Source organism: Chroicocephalus ridibundus, chromosome Z, assembly GCF_963924245.1.
Source record: "Chroicocephalus ridibundus chromosome Z, bChrRid1.1, whole genome shotgun sequence".
Lineage (NCBI taxonomy): Eukaryota > Metazoa > Chordata > Aves > Charadriiformes > Laridae > Chroicocephalus > Chroicocephalus ridibundus.
This window is the reverse complement of record NC_086316.1, coordinates 82,891,643-82,908,230: the sequence shown is the minus strand read 5'-3', so window position 1 is coordinate 82,908,230 and position 16,588 is coordinate 82,891,643. Positions and strand designations below refer to the sequence as shown.

General features: G+C 41.8%; 1 protein-coding gene across 4 annotated transcripts in view; it reads left to right on the top strand.

The window, feature by feature from the left end:
• Window positions 1-16,588, top strand: part of PIAS2 (protein inhibitor of activated STAT 2) — a 32,814-nt gene that overhangs the window by 6,303 nt on the left and 9,923 nt on the right. For all 4 annotated transcript variants that reach the window (XR_010069000.1, XR_010068999.1, XM_063319375.1 and 1 more), the window contains exons 2-9: window positions 2,584-3,058; window positions 6,239-6,323; window positions 6,956-7,006; window positions 7,149-7,239; window positions 11,291-11,425; window positions 14,291-14,396; window positions 15,009-15,082; window positions 15,970-16,130. Coding sequence is in view for 2 of the 4 variants with exons in the window: in XM_063319375.1 (XP_063175445.1) it covers window positions 2,584-3,058; window positions 6,239-6,323; window positions 6,956-7,006; window positions 7,149-7,239; window positions 11,291-11,425; window positions 14,291-14,396; window positions 15,009-15,082; window positions 15,970-16,130 (1,178 nt within the window). In the remaining 2 variants the exon portion in view is untranslated. The remainder of the gene's footprint in view (window positions 1-2,583; window positions 3,059-6,238; window positions 6,324-6,955; window positions 7,007-7,148; window positions 7,240-11,290; window positions 11,426-14,290; window positions 14,397-15,008; window positions 15,083-15,969; window positions 16,131-16,588) is intronic.

The following is a 16,588-nucleotide window of genomic DNA, read 5'->3' as shown; positions in this document are numbered from 1 at the left end:
TGCGAAAGCCATTGTTTAATTAATTCCAGTAAAACTTACTTTTGCAAGACTTCTTTCAAAACCATACATTAGATTTTTGCGTTGATGGACAAAACCATATTTTGTGTTCGGTTTTTTTTTTTACACTCCCAAGCATTTTTAATGGAGGTGCCAATTTAAAATCTTGCTGACTATGGTATTGAAGCCAGCCTGTGTCTTCTTATAAAATGAAATCTGTCTCGTAACAGAATTCTAGTTTGTGGGATTTCCACATGAAATGTTAGCTGTTTCAAGGCATGAGTGACTGTACGTTTCACCTTGATTAACTTGCGGGAATGCACAGAAGGCAGCAGGCAGGGTAATAGTATTTTGCAATACATGCTGTTTCCTTAATCTCTGTGTAAAGGATTATTTTATTCATTTGCATTCTGATTATGGAATCCAGAATCATGCTTACTGCCTGCATCTGAAATAAAGGAGCTGACATTGCTATCAAGCTTATGCAGCTATCTATGGAAGCACGCAGCATGAAGTTCTCGGTAAATTCTCGAATATCAGTATTATCTTTTAACGCTATTTCTCTTTTATGTGGCATGACTATAAAGCTGTTACAGTACTTCAAGCTGTTTTTATGAATAGTGAAACACTTTATTTTTGTCACCCTTTTTAACCGTGAAACTAAGGAAAAGTAGCAGGGGAATGCCAGGTGGACGCTAACCTTCTCCAGCAGCTGTGAACTGGGTGGAGTTCTGTCTCTGTCTTTTCTTGTGTGGTTTTGCTGTTGAGAGAGGTTGCTGGGATGAAATCAAGGTGACATCTGCTGTTGGTCTCTTCTTCAGAAGGTAGGGTGAGACACTCAGTGCCTCATGTGACACTGCTTTCACTGGCAGTTGCAAATTGTGTCTGTGGACGGGGCGTTGGGGGAATACCAGTTTGAAGACTGCTGGATTAGCTCCTTGATAGAAGCATCACCGTACCCAGACTGGCCGTCTGGAAACGTTAAAACTGGGTATCTGAAATAGGATAACCTCGTCCCCTCAACAATGAGGAAAGGGTGTGCCTGATGAGAGTCCTAATGTAGTGTTTTAGATGATTATTTTGATATGCATGAATAATGTGGCCCTTGAAAAGGCAGGTCCTGGCTCTTTGCTCCTGCTGTCTTGTAATGGCACAAGTTCAGTTTTTATCTGGCTCAGTTCCCTGATCTGTCTTACTGTAAAAAAAAAAAAAAAAAAACCGAACAATTTTCTCAACGTTAAGGAGAGAATAGGGAGCAAGCAGCTAGAGGCACAGGGGGAGTTCAGACTTTTTTTTTTTTTTTTTTGGTGGCTGACTGCATGGTTGTAGCATTAAAACTTCAGCTGAGATCAGATCCGTGTTAGAATATGTGGGTGTAAACTCTGTAACTGTATAGTAGTTGCATCCCTTCTGAAATCAGTGCCCAAAGCTTTAAATATTGTATATTGGACTACTACTTGAAGTCAAACAATGCACTTCTGAACTGTTTTTAAAAATATCTTTTATGGTCCCAGATGTCTACTACTTTGTACCTTCTGTTAGGGCCTTCATCTGCCAGTCCTTGAGTCTGGGGTTGGTACAGTACAGCAGTACAGATTGAAGTCAGATGTTCTTTCATCTTTTAAACTTAACCTCCTTGTTACGGTGGAAGAGTCCCACAAATAGGAAGTTGCTTAGAAGAATTCTGGACAATTTTATACCTCTGAAAAGAGAGCTTGCTCACAAAAATGTGAGATGATGCGCCTATGCTAAGTTACTTGTTTTTTAGTAATGGGGGCAGAAGGTCGCTTCACCTTGCATAGTGGGCTTTTTTATTTCTTTTTTTATTTTTTAATGAGAATCTTTTTGCTTATGATATTCATAGTTCAATCCTCAGTCTTCTAAAACTAACTCTGATAATCAAGTAAATAGTATTATTTCCTTTAAAGACACCTTTTGGTGTCCCATGATACCAGAATGTAATACAAAAAGGACAGGTAGTTTTCTGTGATGTTTTGGAAGAATCAGTTATGTTGGTTAAACAGTTCGTTCGTATGATACAATTTATCTTGTTTAGAGTGTCCACCTTGCTGTGCCATCCTTTCAAGAGTGACCCCTGATGTGCCTGTCTCTGGGGAGCACTTTAAATGCACGCATGAACAAAATAAAGAGCGTTTCAGAATAAACTATGCAGGACTTACAGTTGCTTATTCTATTTCTTAAAATGTATTGGAAGACAGATGATAATACTGATTAATCAAATTTCTTTTGTTTGTTTCATGAAGTGAGACGACTTTTTTTTTTTTTTTAGACCTTGTGCTTCTGTGTGAATTTAAGAAAACACTGCATGGGTTGCATTAAGATGTTGTTGTTGTTTTTTGAGTGTGAATACAATTAGAAGCCTTTGAAATCAAGAACACGCCCAAACTCAACCTTCATCCTGGACACTTTGTTTCTTCGTTTTAAACTAACTATACTCTTGTGTTGGGTAAAGGTATGGGTAGTACCTAAGATAACAAATGTGGAACTAGAATGATGGAAGCTCGTAAGCTTCACGATGCTCAGAAACTTGGGGTTCACCTGTGCTTATCTCTCTCTTCTTTCTAGAATATGGTATCAAGCTTTCGTGTTTCTGAACTACAAGTGTTGTTGGGGTTTGCTGGACGTAATAAAAGCGGGCGGAAACATGACCTCCTGATGAGGGCACTGCACTTATTGAAGAGCGGCTGCAGCCCAGCAGTTCAGATAAAAATCCGAGAACTCTATAGGCGTCGGTACCCAAGGACGATTGAAGGACTTTCGGACTTATCGGCTATAAAACCTGCAGTTTTCAATTTGGACAATAGTTCCTCTCCTGTCGAGCCTGACCTGGCTGTTGCTGGCATTCACCCACTCCCTTCTACTTCGGTCACGCCTCAGTCTCCTTCCTCGCCTGTCAGTTCTGTGCTCCTCCAAGACACTAAGCCCCACTTTGAGATGCAGCAGCCGTCCCCTCCGATTCCACCCGTTCATCCTGATGTTCAACTGAAAAGCCTCCCTTTTTATGATGTGCTTGATGTGCTCATAAAACCTACAAGTCTAGGTAAGTGTTTATTAGTTCTGCAGGTCACCTAATTCATGAAATAGGTGTTGCTCATGATAGTACTAAGTCCAGACTTAAATTGCTTTTTGCAGCTGGGAAATGGTGGAAACTCCCTTTCCTTCTCGCTTCTGCCCTCGCCCTCTCTCCACCACCTGTCCCCAAAGACCACACTTCAGAAAATAGTGTTCTCTTCTGTAAATATGATATAAGATCTCTTATCTTTTGAATATTAAATAACAGAGTAGAATAGTTCAGTTGGAAAGTACCTACAATGATCATCTAACTGCCTGAGCACTTTAGGGCTGACTAAAAGTTAAAGAGTAAAGGTAAAGTAAAGTAAAGGGCATTGTCCAAATACCTCTTAAACACGGACAGGTCTGGGGCATTGACCATGTCTCTAGGAAGCCCCTTCTGGTGTTTGACCACCCTCTTGGTAAAGAAATGCTCCCTAATATCTACTTTGAACCTCTCCTTTTGGCTGAAGGATTTAGACCTGAAGTCTGCCTGGTACAAGTGAGGAACACATCTGTCAGGGCCAACAGGAAAAGGGCTTCAGGGTCGATAATTAATTAGTTGCAACAACATAAAGAGACCAAGTTCACCGGATTTGTTAGTTTATACTTATTTCACTGCAACCATTCTGCAGGTTCTCGCATCTCGCACTGAAATAGATACTTTGTGCAGCAAAGTTCAGTGTTGCATCAGATTAGTGAAGGCTTCTCAGCCTAGGGGTTGTTGCCATACTGTATGTTAAAATGTGGAGTGGACCTTTGTCTTCCAAATAACCTGAAATCTCAGTTTAGCTTCCTCAAATGCCTCACTCTTAAACCTATTTAATTATTTGGAAATACGTTGTTTTCTGTCTTGAAACTCAACCTGTCTTACCTTACGTGGTAGAAAGCGTTCCCTAACTATTTAGTAATAATGTTTAGAAACACTTAGCATTTTGCAAGCTGTTTGTATCCTCTTAAACGTTTTAGTTTCTTAACTGATAATAGAGCCTTTTAGGCTGTGACTTGTACCTCTGTGAAGCATATACTGATGCTTGGTCATCCTCCACTACCTAAAGCAGCAAACGTTACTAAGAATCGTTATTCACAATGCCTCTTGTCACTTCTCTTTGTGTCGCGATGCCCTGTTAGAGAAGAGTTTAATATCAAACCCATGTATTGGTACAACAGCTGCTGTGACATTGGGCAGCTCTGTGGCTTGTGCTCCCGTTAGATTTACAGAGATGTCAGTGCTACGATGTCCTGGCCAACTCCTGCTTACGTTCACTCTAAGTATCTGTGTATCTTAACTAACTTCCTGAATTATTCTGTGTGATGGGACAACTGTTGGCTCATAGTTAGCCAGTCTAGTTGCCAGCCACATGGTTACTCTGTCCCATGTAATGCAGCGTGGGCTGCGCATTGTATTTCTGCTCTGCAGTTACCTTTTGTTTCCTGGTCAATGATATCTGGAGGTGGTGGCGATATGCTAGAAATTTCCCTAAGAGCTGTTTTCCTCAGCTTTGGAAATGATCGTTTTTTGACGAAGGGAGGATGCTTCCTTAGGGTTGTCGCTATGTTATCGTTAGAGCTGTGTGTAAATTCCTCTTTCCCTTGAAGACTGCAGGGTCTTTGTTGCATGTTGCCTGGTTTTCATAGGAGTGAGGATTATTTAGTCCTGTAACATTTGGGTCCTTCTAGTACGTGGACGAGGGGGACAAGATTAAACTGAGTACTTGCTTGCCTTCAAACTTGTTCCAGAGCACAGTACTTGGAGGTGGTAGCAGCCAGAGCTACAACTCAGATCTGTGTGAGGAGGAGCGGGCAAATAAGATGTGAGGAATGGCTTGATGTACAAATTGGCCCATCTGATGTTGGAAGATATGAACATTGGCTGAAAATCAGTCTAACGTGGATTCACAAGCATGTTTGCAAATGAGGCATTATTTAAGATTTTTAGATTGATACGGGTAACTTGTAGGCCCACTTAGTAGACTTGGGTGACTGGGACATGGAACAAAAAAGTTTGTTATGTTTGAGAATTAAGGATTTGGAAACCAAATTGGTCAGAGAGCTAGAGTATAGTCCACTGTGACTGTCTTAGAGGTGAGTGTAGGTACTCTTGCACTAATACGAGAACACGAGAGCAGGTGTAGATGTGGGCTTTAGTTTTAACCCACACTCAGTTCAGCAACAAAATATTTCCGTGATCTCTTAAACACATGCTTAAGTATTATTTTGAAACATAAAATGCTGTCTATGATGTGTGTGCAGGTAAGTGCACAATGTAGCTGTTTTGAATTGTTTGAGGAACTCGATGTGTCTGTTTGCTCCACCTGGGTTCTATTTCATGTCTTGTATGTGTTTTCTGGGCACAGAGATTGTCTTCAATGAATCTCATGGTGTAAAAGAGAAACTAGCTCTTCCAAATTTGCCTGGTTTAGTTGTGCTGGTTTTGCGATTGCTTTTGCTGTTTCTTTGAACTGTTGGACAAGTCCAGTCTACCTTTATTTCAGGTCAAGATTTCTAACTTTGCAAGTCGAAAGAAAGTAGAAAAGTAATGTGTACATACCATGAAACCTTAATACTAAAATATTACTGCATGCCGTCACTGACAGACAAGTAGGATTCTGACATGAAAGTTGTATGTATTTTTTTTCTTCACTAAATGCTACTGAGGGGTAATTCACGGACTTGAAGTCTTCTCTGGCGTTAGGGGTTGTGCTCTCTCCCTTCCTCCCCAAAGGCTTAGTTACCTTTAGCTCTTTCTCAGTTGAGTCCAATTGGAATTCCAGCTGTCCATGAATAACTTCTGGGGCATGTTCTCTTCTTCTAGTACCTTAAAATAGTTGTAAACATCTTCTTTGTGGTACTCTTTTCACCAGGTATCCAGTGTTATGTTTTGTTGTGTGTTTGTTTGAACCTTTCTCCTGTGGGAGAAAGGATTATAACACGGCTTGCCAAGCTGCTTTAGTACTGAAGTGTAATGTGATATTAAGGCAGCTGAATATAGTTGAATGAATGGTTTGTTCCATTGCTTTCCTGTTGACAGTTACATGCAGTTCAACCACAATTTGATTATATTAAGTGACTTGTGCCTTGTTCCAGGAAAAACTCAATTGCGGATCCTGTTTTAATCAATGACTTTAATCACCATGGTTTAACCTCTTTTGTTTCTCTTTTTTTCTAGTACAGAGCAGTATTCAGAGGTTCCAGGAGAAGTTTTTTATCTTTGCTTTAACACCTCAGCAGGTCAGAGAAATCTGTATTTCCAGGTAAGAAGAAAGGCTGTGGCATAGTGTAGGTAAACTTTTGCAAAATTTCAGGAGAAAGTGTGGATGTTTTGGTTCATTTTATGCCTCGCATAAGCTTGCGGATGCAGGGTGATGATCCTCACTGAAGTTACTCTGAGTTTATCTGTTTTGTTTTCTTCAGGAACTACTGTGCACAGAATTTGTGTGCAGTTGGGGTAAATCCTGCACCACTAAACAGTTAATAATTACTTGGTTCCAAATAATTGTGACTATTTAGAGAGGTGGTAAGCTTTTCTTCCCTGCATGTTTGCTGGCTGCAGGAATGGAAGGTTGCTTTTATCTTCTGTCCCAGGGCTCATGTTGTTGCAAGACCTATGGTATAAGCCAAGAGAATTCATAGGGTTTTTTTCCTCTCTGGCAACATCATACTTTGTTACTATAAACTCTTGATAGAGGATGCTGATCCTAAAGCCCTGCTTAACTTGCAGGAGCTAAAACAGCGATGTTGCTCCTAAAACTTGTTCATAGCTCAATAAAAGAAAAATAAGAGCAAAATTTAGTGATGTTGGGGCATGCGTGCCAGTTCTTTCTGCATATGACTGGAATATGAGATCTGCTGTCTGAATGTCTACTTCTTTTTTTCTTTGTCACAGGGACTTCTTGCCAGGGGGCAGGAGAGATTACACAGTCCAAGTTCAGCTAAGGTACCTTTTTTGTAGTGTTCTCTAACAACTTCTTAATTGGCCAGCGTAACACAAGTCTAAATGTTTGTGGGGACACGTGAATGTGGGGACACGTGAATGTGGCGACGCTTGAAAATGATGCTTTCTCTTTTTGGGGATATAGGTTATGCCTAGCAGAGACAAGCTGCCCTCAAGAAGATAATTACCCTAATAGTTTGTGTATTAAAGTAAATGGGAAGCTGTTTCCGTTGCCGGTAAGCTTGTTTGTACGTATTTGTGGCTTCTTTGTGACTTTTTGGAGTGTGTGTTTTTTCTGTAATGTTAGCTTGCTAAAACAATCAAGCTGCTTATTGTTATCACTCAAATTTCTCTATTTATTAATGTTAGGCGTACGGTTTGTACGTTTACTGTGTGAGATAGCCGTTACGACTCTTAATCATGTTACAGCCGCTGCATGGATTAGTTGTGTTTTAGCCACCTAAACCAAGTTGGCAGTCATACGCTTTACTAGTTTCTGATGCTGCAAAAGTTAGTATGCAGGTAGGGTCACCTCAAGGCTTGAATATATACAAAAAGGGAAAAGCCCTCTCGTTATTCCTGAAAAATCTCTGCGATGGGTATCTGTATAATAGAACAGAGAGAAACTCTTATGCGGCACATTCTGAAATAGTTCTAGAAGCTATAGAAGATGGAAAAAGTAGTATACAGAGGGGTTTTTTTCCAGCAGTGGGTTTGGGAAGATGCTGTGTGGAGAGAGGAGGTGTGAAACCTCCTTTTCAGAATGTTTGTCACGTTCTTGGCGTGTGAGATGTGTTGTCCTGTACCCTCCCTCCTGCCATATGCAACCACAGCTGCTTTTTTTGCCTCTGTTCAGCTTAAATGTGACTCTCGAGCTTCTCTTCCCCTTTATTTCTTTAGCCACTTCATCACTGTTCTTCTGTCTTCAGTGTGTAAGAGGATTTCTTTCCTATGTTTCCTGGTCATTTTTCTCTGCAAATGCCAGTTAAGTTCTCTGTGATAAACTTGAGGACTTTCTTCTTTCCTCTGCAGATTGTCTTCCTTTCTTTAAGCAACCCACCAAAAAGAATTGGGTCTGATGTTCTCCTGTGGACGTCAATGTCTACTGACTCTTAGTCTTGCTAATACCGTTTACCCCCTACTAGAATAGGTTATGCCATCCATTTTGTGTGTAACGTACGTCACAGTCGTAGGAAAAATTGTTTGTAATCTCGGGTTCTTGCTTTGCTTTAGATCTAAACCTGAAGTTCTTCCTGTGCATCATGATTCTTTAATCTGTTCAGCAGAAACTTGAGAAAGTGAATAAATCACTATTATCTTGGCAACTTCCTTTCCTCTCCTGAATGACAAATACAGTCTCAGTCTGAGTGCTCCTGCAAACGTTTCTTTGTTGGTGTGGTCACTGTCTGGATCCCTCTGGTGGTTCCTTTCTGTTGCAGGAAATGTAAGATAACTTCTTTGTTTCAAAGACCACTATTGTCCAACTCCATAGCGTTGGTGTTAGGTAATTAATCAGTGATGCCTGCCTCTATTGCCAACTTGTACAATTCTTAAGTGTTCTGTCTTTCCCTGGTATAGCAGTTCACGCCTCTGCAGATGTCTGTAAATTATTCTTGGTCATCTCCTTGGCTGCCATCCTTACTAGAAACTTCAGAGAATTGCTGCCAGCGTGCCAGTACTGCTTTGGGTTGTGCCAAATCACATTAACACAGTGTTTTCTTGTATTCCTACAACTGTGTCCTCCTCTTATAGTGTTGGATCTGAATTAAGAGGAGTAAATTCAGAGCCTTTCATGCTGCTGTCATGGCAAGTAACAAGGATCTTATCCATAATGCACTACAGCAGGTGGTTCTCCTGTTGACTTCTCTTGTAGGCAAGACAAAACGTGAAAGCCCAAAAAGGTAATTTGCTTTTCTTCTCAGGGGACCTCTGTAGACCACTGCAGGTCCCTTTCAAAGGACAAAATCAAATATGTCAGGGCAGGTTGGAAACAGCCAGATAGAAGAGCAGTTGCTCTTTCTGTTGATAGGTGTTGTTTTTTTTTTCCTGGCTATAGCAGGTCCCAGCTACTTAGACTAATACGGTTCTTGCAAGAAGCATGGAATACTTAAAGACCAAAATAAATGTTGGCACTTGGTAGCCACTAGAATTGGCAACCTAACTAAACAGTGCTAGAGCATGCCGGTTGTGATAGGCAAGTGGAGTGCTCTTCACCTGAGTCCTGGAAGGCTAGGAAGGGAAGGTTTCAAAGTGTTCTAGGAGTACAAGATTGAATTTGATCTCAAGGTCATTGGTCTCTGGAGGAAAACATCAAAACACTGACTGAAATGAAGCATGTGCGCTGCAGAGTCTGTCTCTAAAAAAGAAAAAAAAAAAAAAAGTTGGGAAATATGAGAGAACTTGCATCCTCGCTCTCTGTAAAGCAAGGTCAGCTTCGTTTCGGGTTGGAGACCAGCAGGATTATTGTGGCTGGTGCAGTATGTGCGGAAATAGTCTCCTAAATATTGCAGGGAAGGTGTGTTTGTTCACATAAGCTCGTTGTAAAGTCACCCTGGTAGAGAGGGGCCTACTACAGCGAAGCAGTTGGGAGATACGCTCTGTAAATGGCTGCAGCTGTTATGTCCGATTAAAGAAATAGCAAATCACGCATTCCTTTCAATGTGAAATTGTCATCCGTACATCTGCTGCCTCTGTGTTCTGTGATAAAGCGCACATGGAAGGTTCCTGAGAGCTACTGGGTCGCTCCTCTGGGGTGACAACCATTTTGGAGAGAGTTCTTCAGCAACTGCTCTCTGCTGCTCTGACCTGGCAGGCCAAGTCCGTTTTCTGCCACTGCAAGCAAGAGTCCTGTCTGAAGTTAATAAAGGGCGGTGGTGAGGCACAGCCAGGGCTTGGATGTCAGGTGAAACGTATGGACTAGTAATGGAGCTGCTTTGGAAACCTAGGAAATGATGTGACAACTGCCGAGTCCTCCTTAGATTAAAGGCAGTGATTATCCTATGGCATACTAGGCTAATGAGTGGAAGAGGCTGTTTATTTCTGTTTTATTGTTTTCAGACTTAGTGTCTTTCAGTGGTGCTTTTTCCAAGCACTAGGTTTTGAATGTGTGTGCTTCTCTGGATAAAAAAAAAAAAAAAAAACAAAACAAGACAAACCAGCAAATGTGTGTGGGTTTTCAGCATATCCTTTCTGGGAGAGCTGCTTGCGTAGAACACCACTGTCTCGAACTAAACGAAATCTGGCAGTCAGTTCTGCACAAGACGTAGGGCTGCGATCTCTTACCGGCATCCTTCTGGTGCAGGATGAGTTTTTGAGATGAGTGGACTGTGTGAGCTCAAAACAGAGATTCTCCGAGTTCCTGCTGCCGACTGGCTTCCTTTCATAGCGACAGACGCAGGGTGAGGTGAATAAGCTGCGGTTAGGCCACGTGCTCCTTCACATAGCACAAGTACTTTCTGCTCACGATGTGCTGGCGAATATGTGCTTGCCTGGAAGCAAAAGCGAACTGAGTGGCTCCCGATTTAATTCTCAAACATCATATAGGAAATAAAACTACAGAGGAAAGCTGTCCAGGCTATGAAATTCTTCATCAAAACTGAGAGCAAGCAGTATCTCCTTTGTTTAGTTTCTTCAGACAACAGCAAAGCCTATTACCTCTTAAATACAGCTGATACTTCATGTGCAGCCCTTCTTCAGGGGCCTTGGCAGAGCGCAGTTGACAACCTGGCGCTTATGGGGCTGGGTGTAGTTGATGGGAGGCAAAGCAGGCACCAAAGAGGTGTGGAGCTCTTGGATTAAGACTTTATTGTTTCTTAAATAGAATCAATGAAGTGTTTTCTGGGTGTGAGACACTGAATTAACTCTTCATGACTTGCTGGGCTTGTTGCTAAGGCTGTGTCCTTTGCGATGTTCCATTCTCTTTCCCTGGAGTGGGAGGGGGGTGGGGAGGTATGAGGCCGGGGGGAAAAAAAGGACAAAGCATCAGCATTGCTTTTTACCCTTCCAGTGAACTTACCTGCACTGTGTTTTTTCTTCCACCTTTCTAGCACTTCTGTAAAACCACATTAAAAACAAAAAAATGCTTTAAAATTGTGGTAGACATGGTATGAGCCTGTCAAAGACTGATATTTCTCAGAGTAAGTGTTGAATTTAGTTTTCAGCATAGAGAGCCTCTAGGTTTACCTGCTTCCTGTAGATCTGTTTAAAACGAGTAAGTCTGTTTCAGCAGGTTTTCAGAGTACAGCAGGGAGACTTGGTTAACACTTTCCTTCTCCTTTCTTCCCGTAGGGATATGCTCCACCGCCAAAAAATGGAATTGAACAGAAGCGACCTGGGCGCCCCTTGAATATAACATCTCTAGTTCGGTTGTCGTCAGCAGTGCCAAACCAGATTTCCATTTCCTGGGCTTCTGAAATTGGAAAGGTAAACTGTATGTTCTGTAGGATGCGGAAAATTGTCTAAAAGCCCCTCATCTGGCATTCCTTCTCCCCTGTTGCCTGATATTGCTGGCAAGGCACGCACCGGCAAGTGTTCGGTATTAGGCTGAACTCATTATCATTGCCAGGAAACAAAGTTTGCTCTAGAAGTATGGTCGTTTACAGTAACATATATAAGATTTGCATACGGATGGCAAAGACTCCCTTATGGAATTCCCATTAGAAAGCCGGCTGTTAGGGGCTGCCTGAAATGTGTGTCCAATACCAGAATCTTTTTGTGGTGTAAATAGTAGAAAACACTTTGGACGTAACAAAATAACAAAAGTCAAACTTGCTTTTTTTCCTTGTAGCCTGCTGGTGAGAAAAATGAAACTTTATAGCCATATATTCTAGGGCACGTTTCTCAGAATCTGTTGTAACTGTCCATTGGAGAAGGCTTTTTAAACTGACCAGATGTGCCAAGACCGTGGGCTTGGAGACAGGCATTTGCTTTTGAGCAAACTTTCTAAGCAAGTAATAACTAACTAGTTTTAGAAAAGCTGTTTTTATTTCATAGGAAAAACTGGTTAATAGATGCTTCCATCTCTATTCTTTTGAGATTCCTCTTATACATGAAAATGACCTCTGTATGAGTTGATTTAAAATTGTACTTGCAAATAAACCAAAACAGGGGTGGAATTTCCAGCTTGGAAAACTCCTAGATGGCAGGTTGCTGGGAAGGGTTTATTGGAGGGGGTGTCAGACTGCTGGTGTCGGCTGTTTCTCGGCTTGATGGATCTCAAACATGCTTGGTTGGCCCATGCTTGCGTGGTGCGTGTGTTTGCAATGCAGGATTTCTGAGCAGCGTGGGTTTTCTTACAAACGAAGAGTATTCTGGAAGTTTGGGTGACTTGAGGGAAAAGTGATTCAGCGTGGAGAAAGACTGGAGAGCTGGGGGAAAAAAATGGAAATTGAAGCCTCTTCATAATGCAGTTCTAAACTTGATGGAAGCTGCAGTGGGGGAAAAGTGTGCTAGACTTAAGGTGGCAGGAGAGAAAGCGGGTGGCGACTGTTGCTTTTTAGTGCCTGCAGTCATTAATCACAGTTGATAAGGAATTGGCCTTTTAAAATGGCTGGGTGGCTGTTTAGAAATCCCCCTATGGATTTACTGAGGAAAGAAAGGGAGAGTGTGAAAAATTTCTGAATTCTTCCGAGTTTTAAATAGCTGTTGCAGCGGCCCTTTCCGCTGTTGGTAAGTCAAGAACTACTTATTCCGCTATCTGTGACTCGTTGTGCAAATCTTTCTGGATTCAATTAGCAAAGTAGCTTACCTCATACTTTTATTTTTTTCAAAAGCAAAATCTGTGGGCCAGAGACACCACATGTTACAAAGTGAGACTCCACTATAAGCTTTGATATATTAATTAAAATTTTAAAAAGAAATCTGAGAGAAAGCTAACATTCAGAAAACAAATGAAGGGCAGTGCTGAAAGAAAAGGGTTTGGTTTTTTTCTAAAACAGAGGTGGAGGGAAAGATCTAAGCTGTGGCTTCCCAATCATAAAGCACAAGAATCTTGACGTGACTGCGGGGATGTGGGTGGTCTCCTGCTCATCCCTGCTTGCTTCCTCCCCTGTATTTGCCAAAACGTATTCTTGTGGAAGGAGATGGATTGGAGGAATTCCCCGTTGCCCTGAGAGGTAAAGTGGGTTCTTTTGGTTTTAATGTTGGTGCTCTGCTCCGAGTATCAGAACCCGAGTAGCAGCTATTCATCCTCTAAATGAGAGCCTTGGGGACAGTGTGGCATGTCAGTGGCCTCACATCGTTAAAGGCTTAATGGCAAGTACTTTACTGATAGTGGAGGGCTTCTGAGCACAGGAGGCAGTCATCCCACGGAGCTGGTCAGACTTGAGCCTCTAGAGTTCTTTCTGTAGGCAATAAACAGTGCAACATATGGTCGTTCTTTAAGGAAAAAAAAAATAAATCAATTTTTCTTAGTGGTTTCCTGTGCATTTAGATAACTTTATCTGCTCGTCTAGGTAAGAGCTGGTTTTCCTATAGGTAGTAAAGGAGGAGCAAAGCTGTAAGTGTTCTTGTTTAAAATTCTTGTGCAGTGCCCACGCAGTATAGGAGCCGTACGAAGGTGGCTGCCGGGGAGTGGAAATAAGGGATTGCAGGTTGTGTGTGTTATACAGATGAAACCATTATTATTCCGCAGTAGTAGGACTTGCAGAATTTTCTCTTCATTAGTGACCTTGAAGAGGGAGCGAACACTGAACAAAAGGAGCTGGCAAGCGGTGTGAATTAGGGAAGAGTAGTAAATGCTAGGGAATGTGGCCAGTCTCAGAGGAGTGGATGTGGCGCAATGAGGCTTGGCTTGAAAGTGCAGAGCAAGCTAAAGAGAAGGTATGAGGAAATTGGTGCAGCTGTGTGACACTCCAGGTGCTGTGTCTGAGAGTGAGCATGCATCTCTCTATCATGTGATGGTCTTTGTGCTCCACGCTAACAGATTGACACTGAAAAAATGCAAGGATGTAGGAGACAACCGTGAGATGTTCTTAAAGACTGCATGTTTGAGAAGGTGAATCATCTTTCCCAGAAAAGAGCCCAGGTTGTCCCTTGGTTGTGGAGTTATTCTTCTTGCTTAAGGCACAACCGGAGGAGGACAGTTGCACTTGATTGGCAGGAGAGTTCTGTCAGAGTATTGGACTCTTTCATAGTAACGAAGTCATCTGTCAATGCTTTTCATAACTATTAAGCAAAAAAAAAAGCTTGTTTTTACTGTATGGTACAACTTGTGTAAGTAGTAACCTGTTGTCATAGTGGCGGTACTGTATGAAATCAATATTTAATCTTTAATCGCTCTTTTTGTAGAATTACTCCATGTCTGTGTACCTTGTTCGTCAGCTCACTTCAGCTATGCTTTTGCAGAGGTTAAAGATGAAAGGTATCAGAAACCCCGATCATTCCAGAGCACTAAGTAAGTCAAATTAATTTGCCTGTCGGTACTTTCAGAGGGTGGTTAGTGGCTCTTTAAAACTAGAACTGGTAATACTTAGGGGACTTGCAGCATTTTGAAAAGAAAGTCCATGCCCAGAGTATCAAAGGTTGCTTTTGCTGTTGCTGAGGCATCATGCGCCTTTTTCAGTGGGGGTCCCCTGCGCCCATAGGGAACGCACCTAGAGATCCCACCTGAAATGTCCTTATGGGAATGGCACGAGCACCACTTACTGTGGTGGGCTGTGAGGTGCAGGTAGATGCCCTAAATTAGCTTCACTTGCACGTGATGCTGATTGTTGTTGTACCTCACTGACTGATGATTATTTGTCTCTTCGCATGTTGGGTTGAGTTTGCCCTACTAACCATTGTGGCTGTTAGTGCGTCCCCTGCACGCCGAACAATCTGGTGATGCACGGTGTTTGCCAGTTGCTTCTAAATAGTGAAACTATCGTTGTTTGATAGTGCTATGAACTAGTTTCCTAGACGCTTAACTTTTTTTAGATAGCTGGAAACAAAGTACGTGTACTGGCAAATCAAGATTAGCATGTTAAATAAATGAATCTGTGTATAACTTCTGAATTTATTTTAATAGTTAAAGAAAAACTAACTGCAGATCCTGATAGTGAGATCGCCACAACCAGTCTGCGGGTATCTCTCATGTGTCCTGTAAGTATGGCTAGAAATTACCATATACAGATTTGTATTTTGTGTCGTTAGTGTCGAGTTGGGCTGCTTTGAAAAGGCCCTGCTTTAGGAACTTAACTGGCTTTTGGTTTATACGGATTCATTAATATAAAATAGCGGGGAGAAGGGTGCGTCTACAAGCACACGATTGTAGCAGCATTCAACCGGTTCTGGTTTAGAACTGTGAATGCCTCCGTTGTAATGCAGTCAGAATCAAATTGCCAGTCATGTATATAGTGAGGCCCTTAGAAGGTGTAAGCTCGTATATTGAGACTAATTGGGCAGGGTGACAGAATAATTAAAAGATACAACGCTAAATGAAACTTGCCATCTCCTCGTCTTGGTGGTGTTGCTTATACTGCCAGCTACTGTAACAAATAAACAAAACTGGATCGTGTAACAGGCTAACGCTGTCGCGGGGTTTTCCTTCCCAGGTAGAAACAGGCCCTGCGTTTGTGACTGGTCTGTTAAGCTTAATGTTAAAATAGGTGTTACTCCATTTTGAGTCTAACGTAACTGGAGCTCACAAAACCCCTTGAAATACTTGGCTAAAAGAAAATGATAAATGCAGGTGCCTCAGTAGGTCTTTTAATAAAAATAAACCCCTAGAAATAATATTGATGCAGGGCCATCGGAAATATTTCTGACTGTTTTCGACTCAGTGGAGACTTCGAGGATGGCTTTATTCTTACTCTAAGCGCGCTGTACGTGCTTTGCTAGGGTGGATTTGTCTGCAGGGACCTTAGTGCTGGGCTCCTCTGTAGTGAGAAGAGAGAGTTACTGCACTGATTGCTTCTCGTTTCGTTTGTTAGCCAGCCAGGCCTGCTGCTGTCTGCTGTTCTGATTCTCTTTAAATTCATCTCCTGCAGCTGGGAAAAATGAGACTGACAATCCCATGCCGGGCTGTTACTTGCACACACCTGCAATGTTTTGATGCTGCTCTTTATCTTCAAATGAATGAAAAGAAGCCTACCTGGATCTGCCCTGTCTGTGACAAAAAGGCAGCTTATGAGAGCCTAATCTTAGATGGGTGAGAGACTGGGTTTGCAGATTATGCAACTACTGAAATTTTTTTCGTGATGTATTTGATAGCTACTTTTGTGACTTGAGGTTTAGCCATTTCACACTAGTGTGTTTGTAAAAACATTTTAAACTGGGAGGAACCGTTGGACTCTGTTCGTTTCTATTTCTATGTAATGAAGGACATAGGTTTCTCTCAGTAGAATAAGTTTCTCTCAGTAGATTTCCTCTGGAGAAATCCAAATGAAACATCTAAGGATAGATCTCCCTCTTACATGACTTTCTCTCTGAAGCTATTAACTTTCTTAAAAGTTAACTTTTAACTCATAAACAAGTGTCAAACTTGATTCAAAGGGGGATGATTTCTGTTTCTGTGTGGAAATCTATGAATTGCAGTAATGTTGGAGTGGAATATGGGTAGGTTGGGATATTCTTTTAGGTTTTGATGTCTGAAGGCTGTGAGTACAG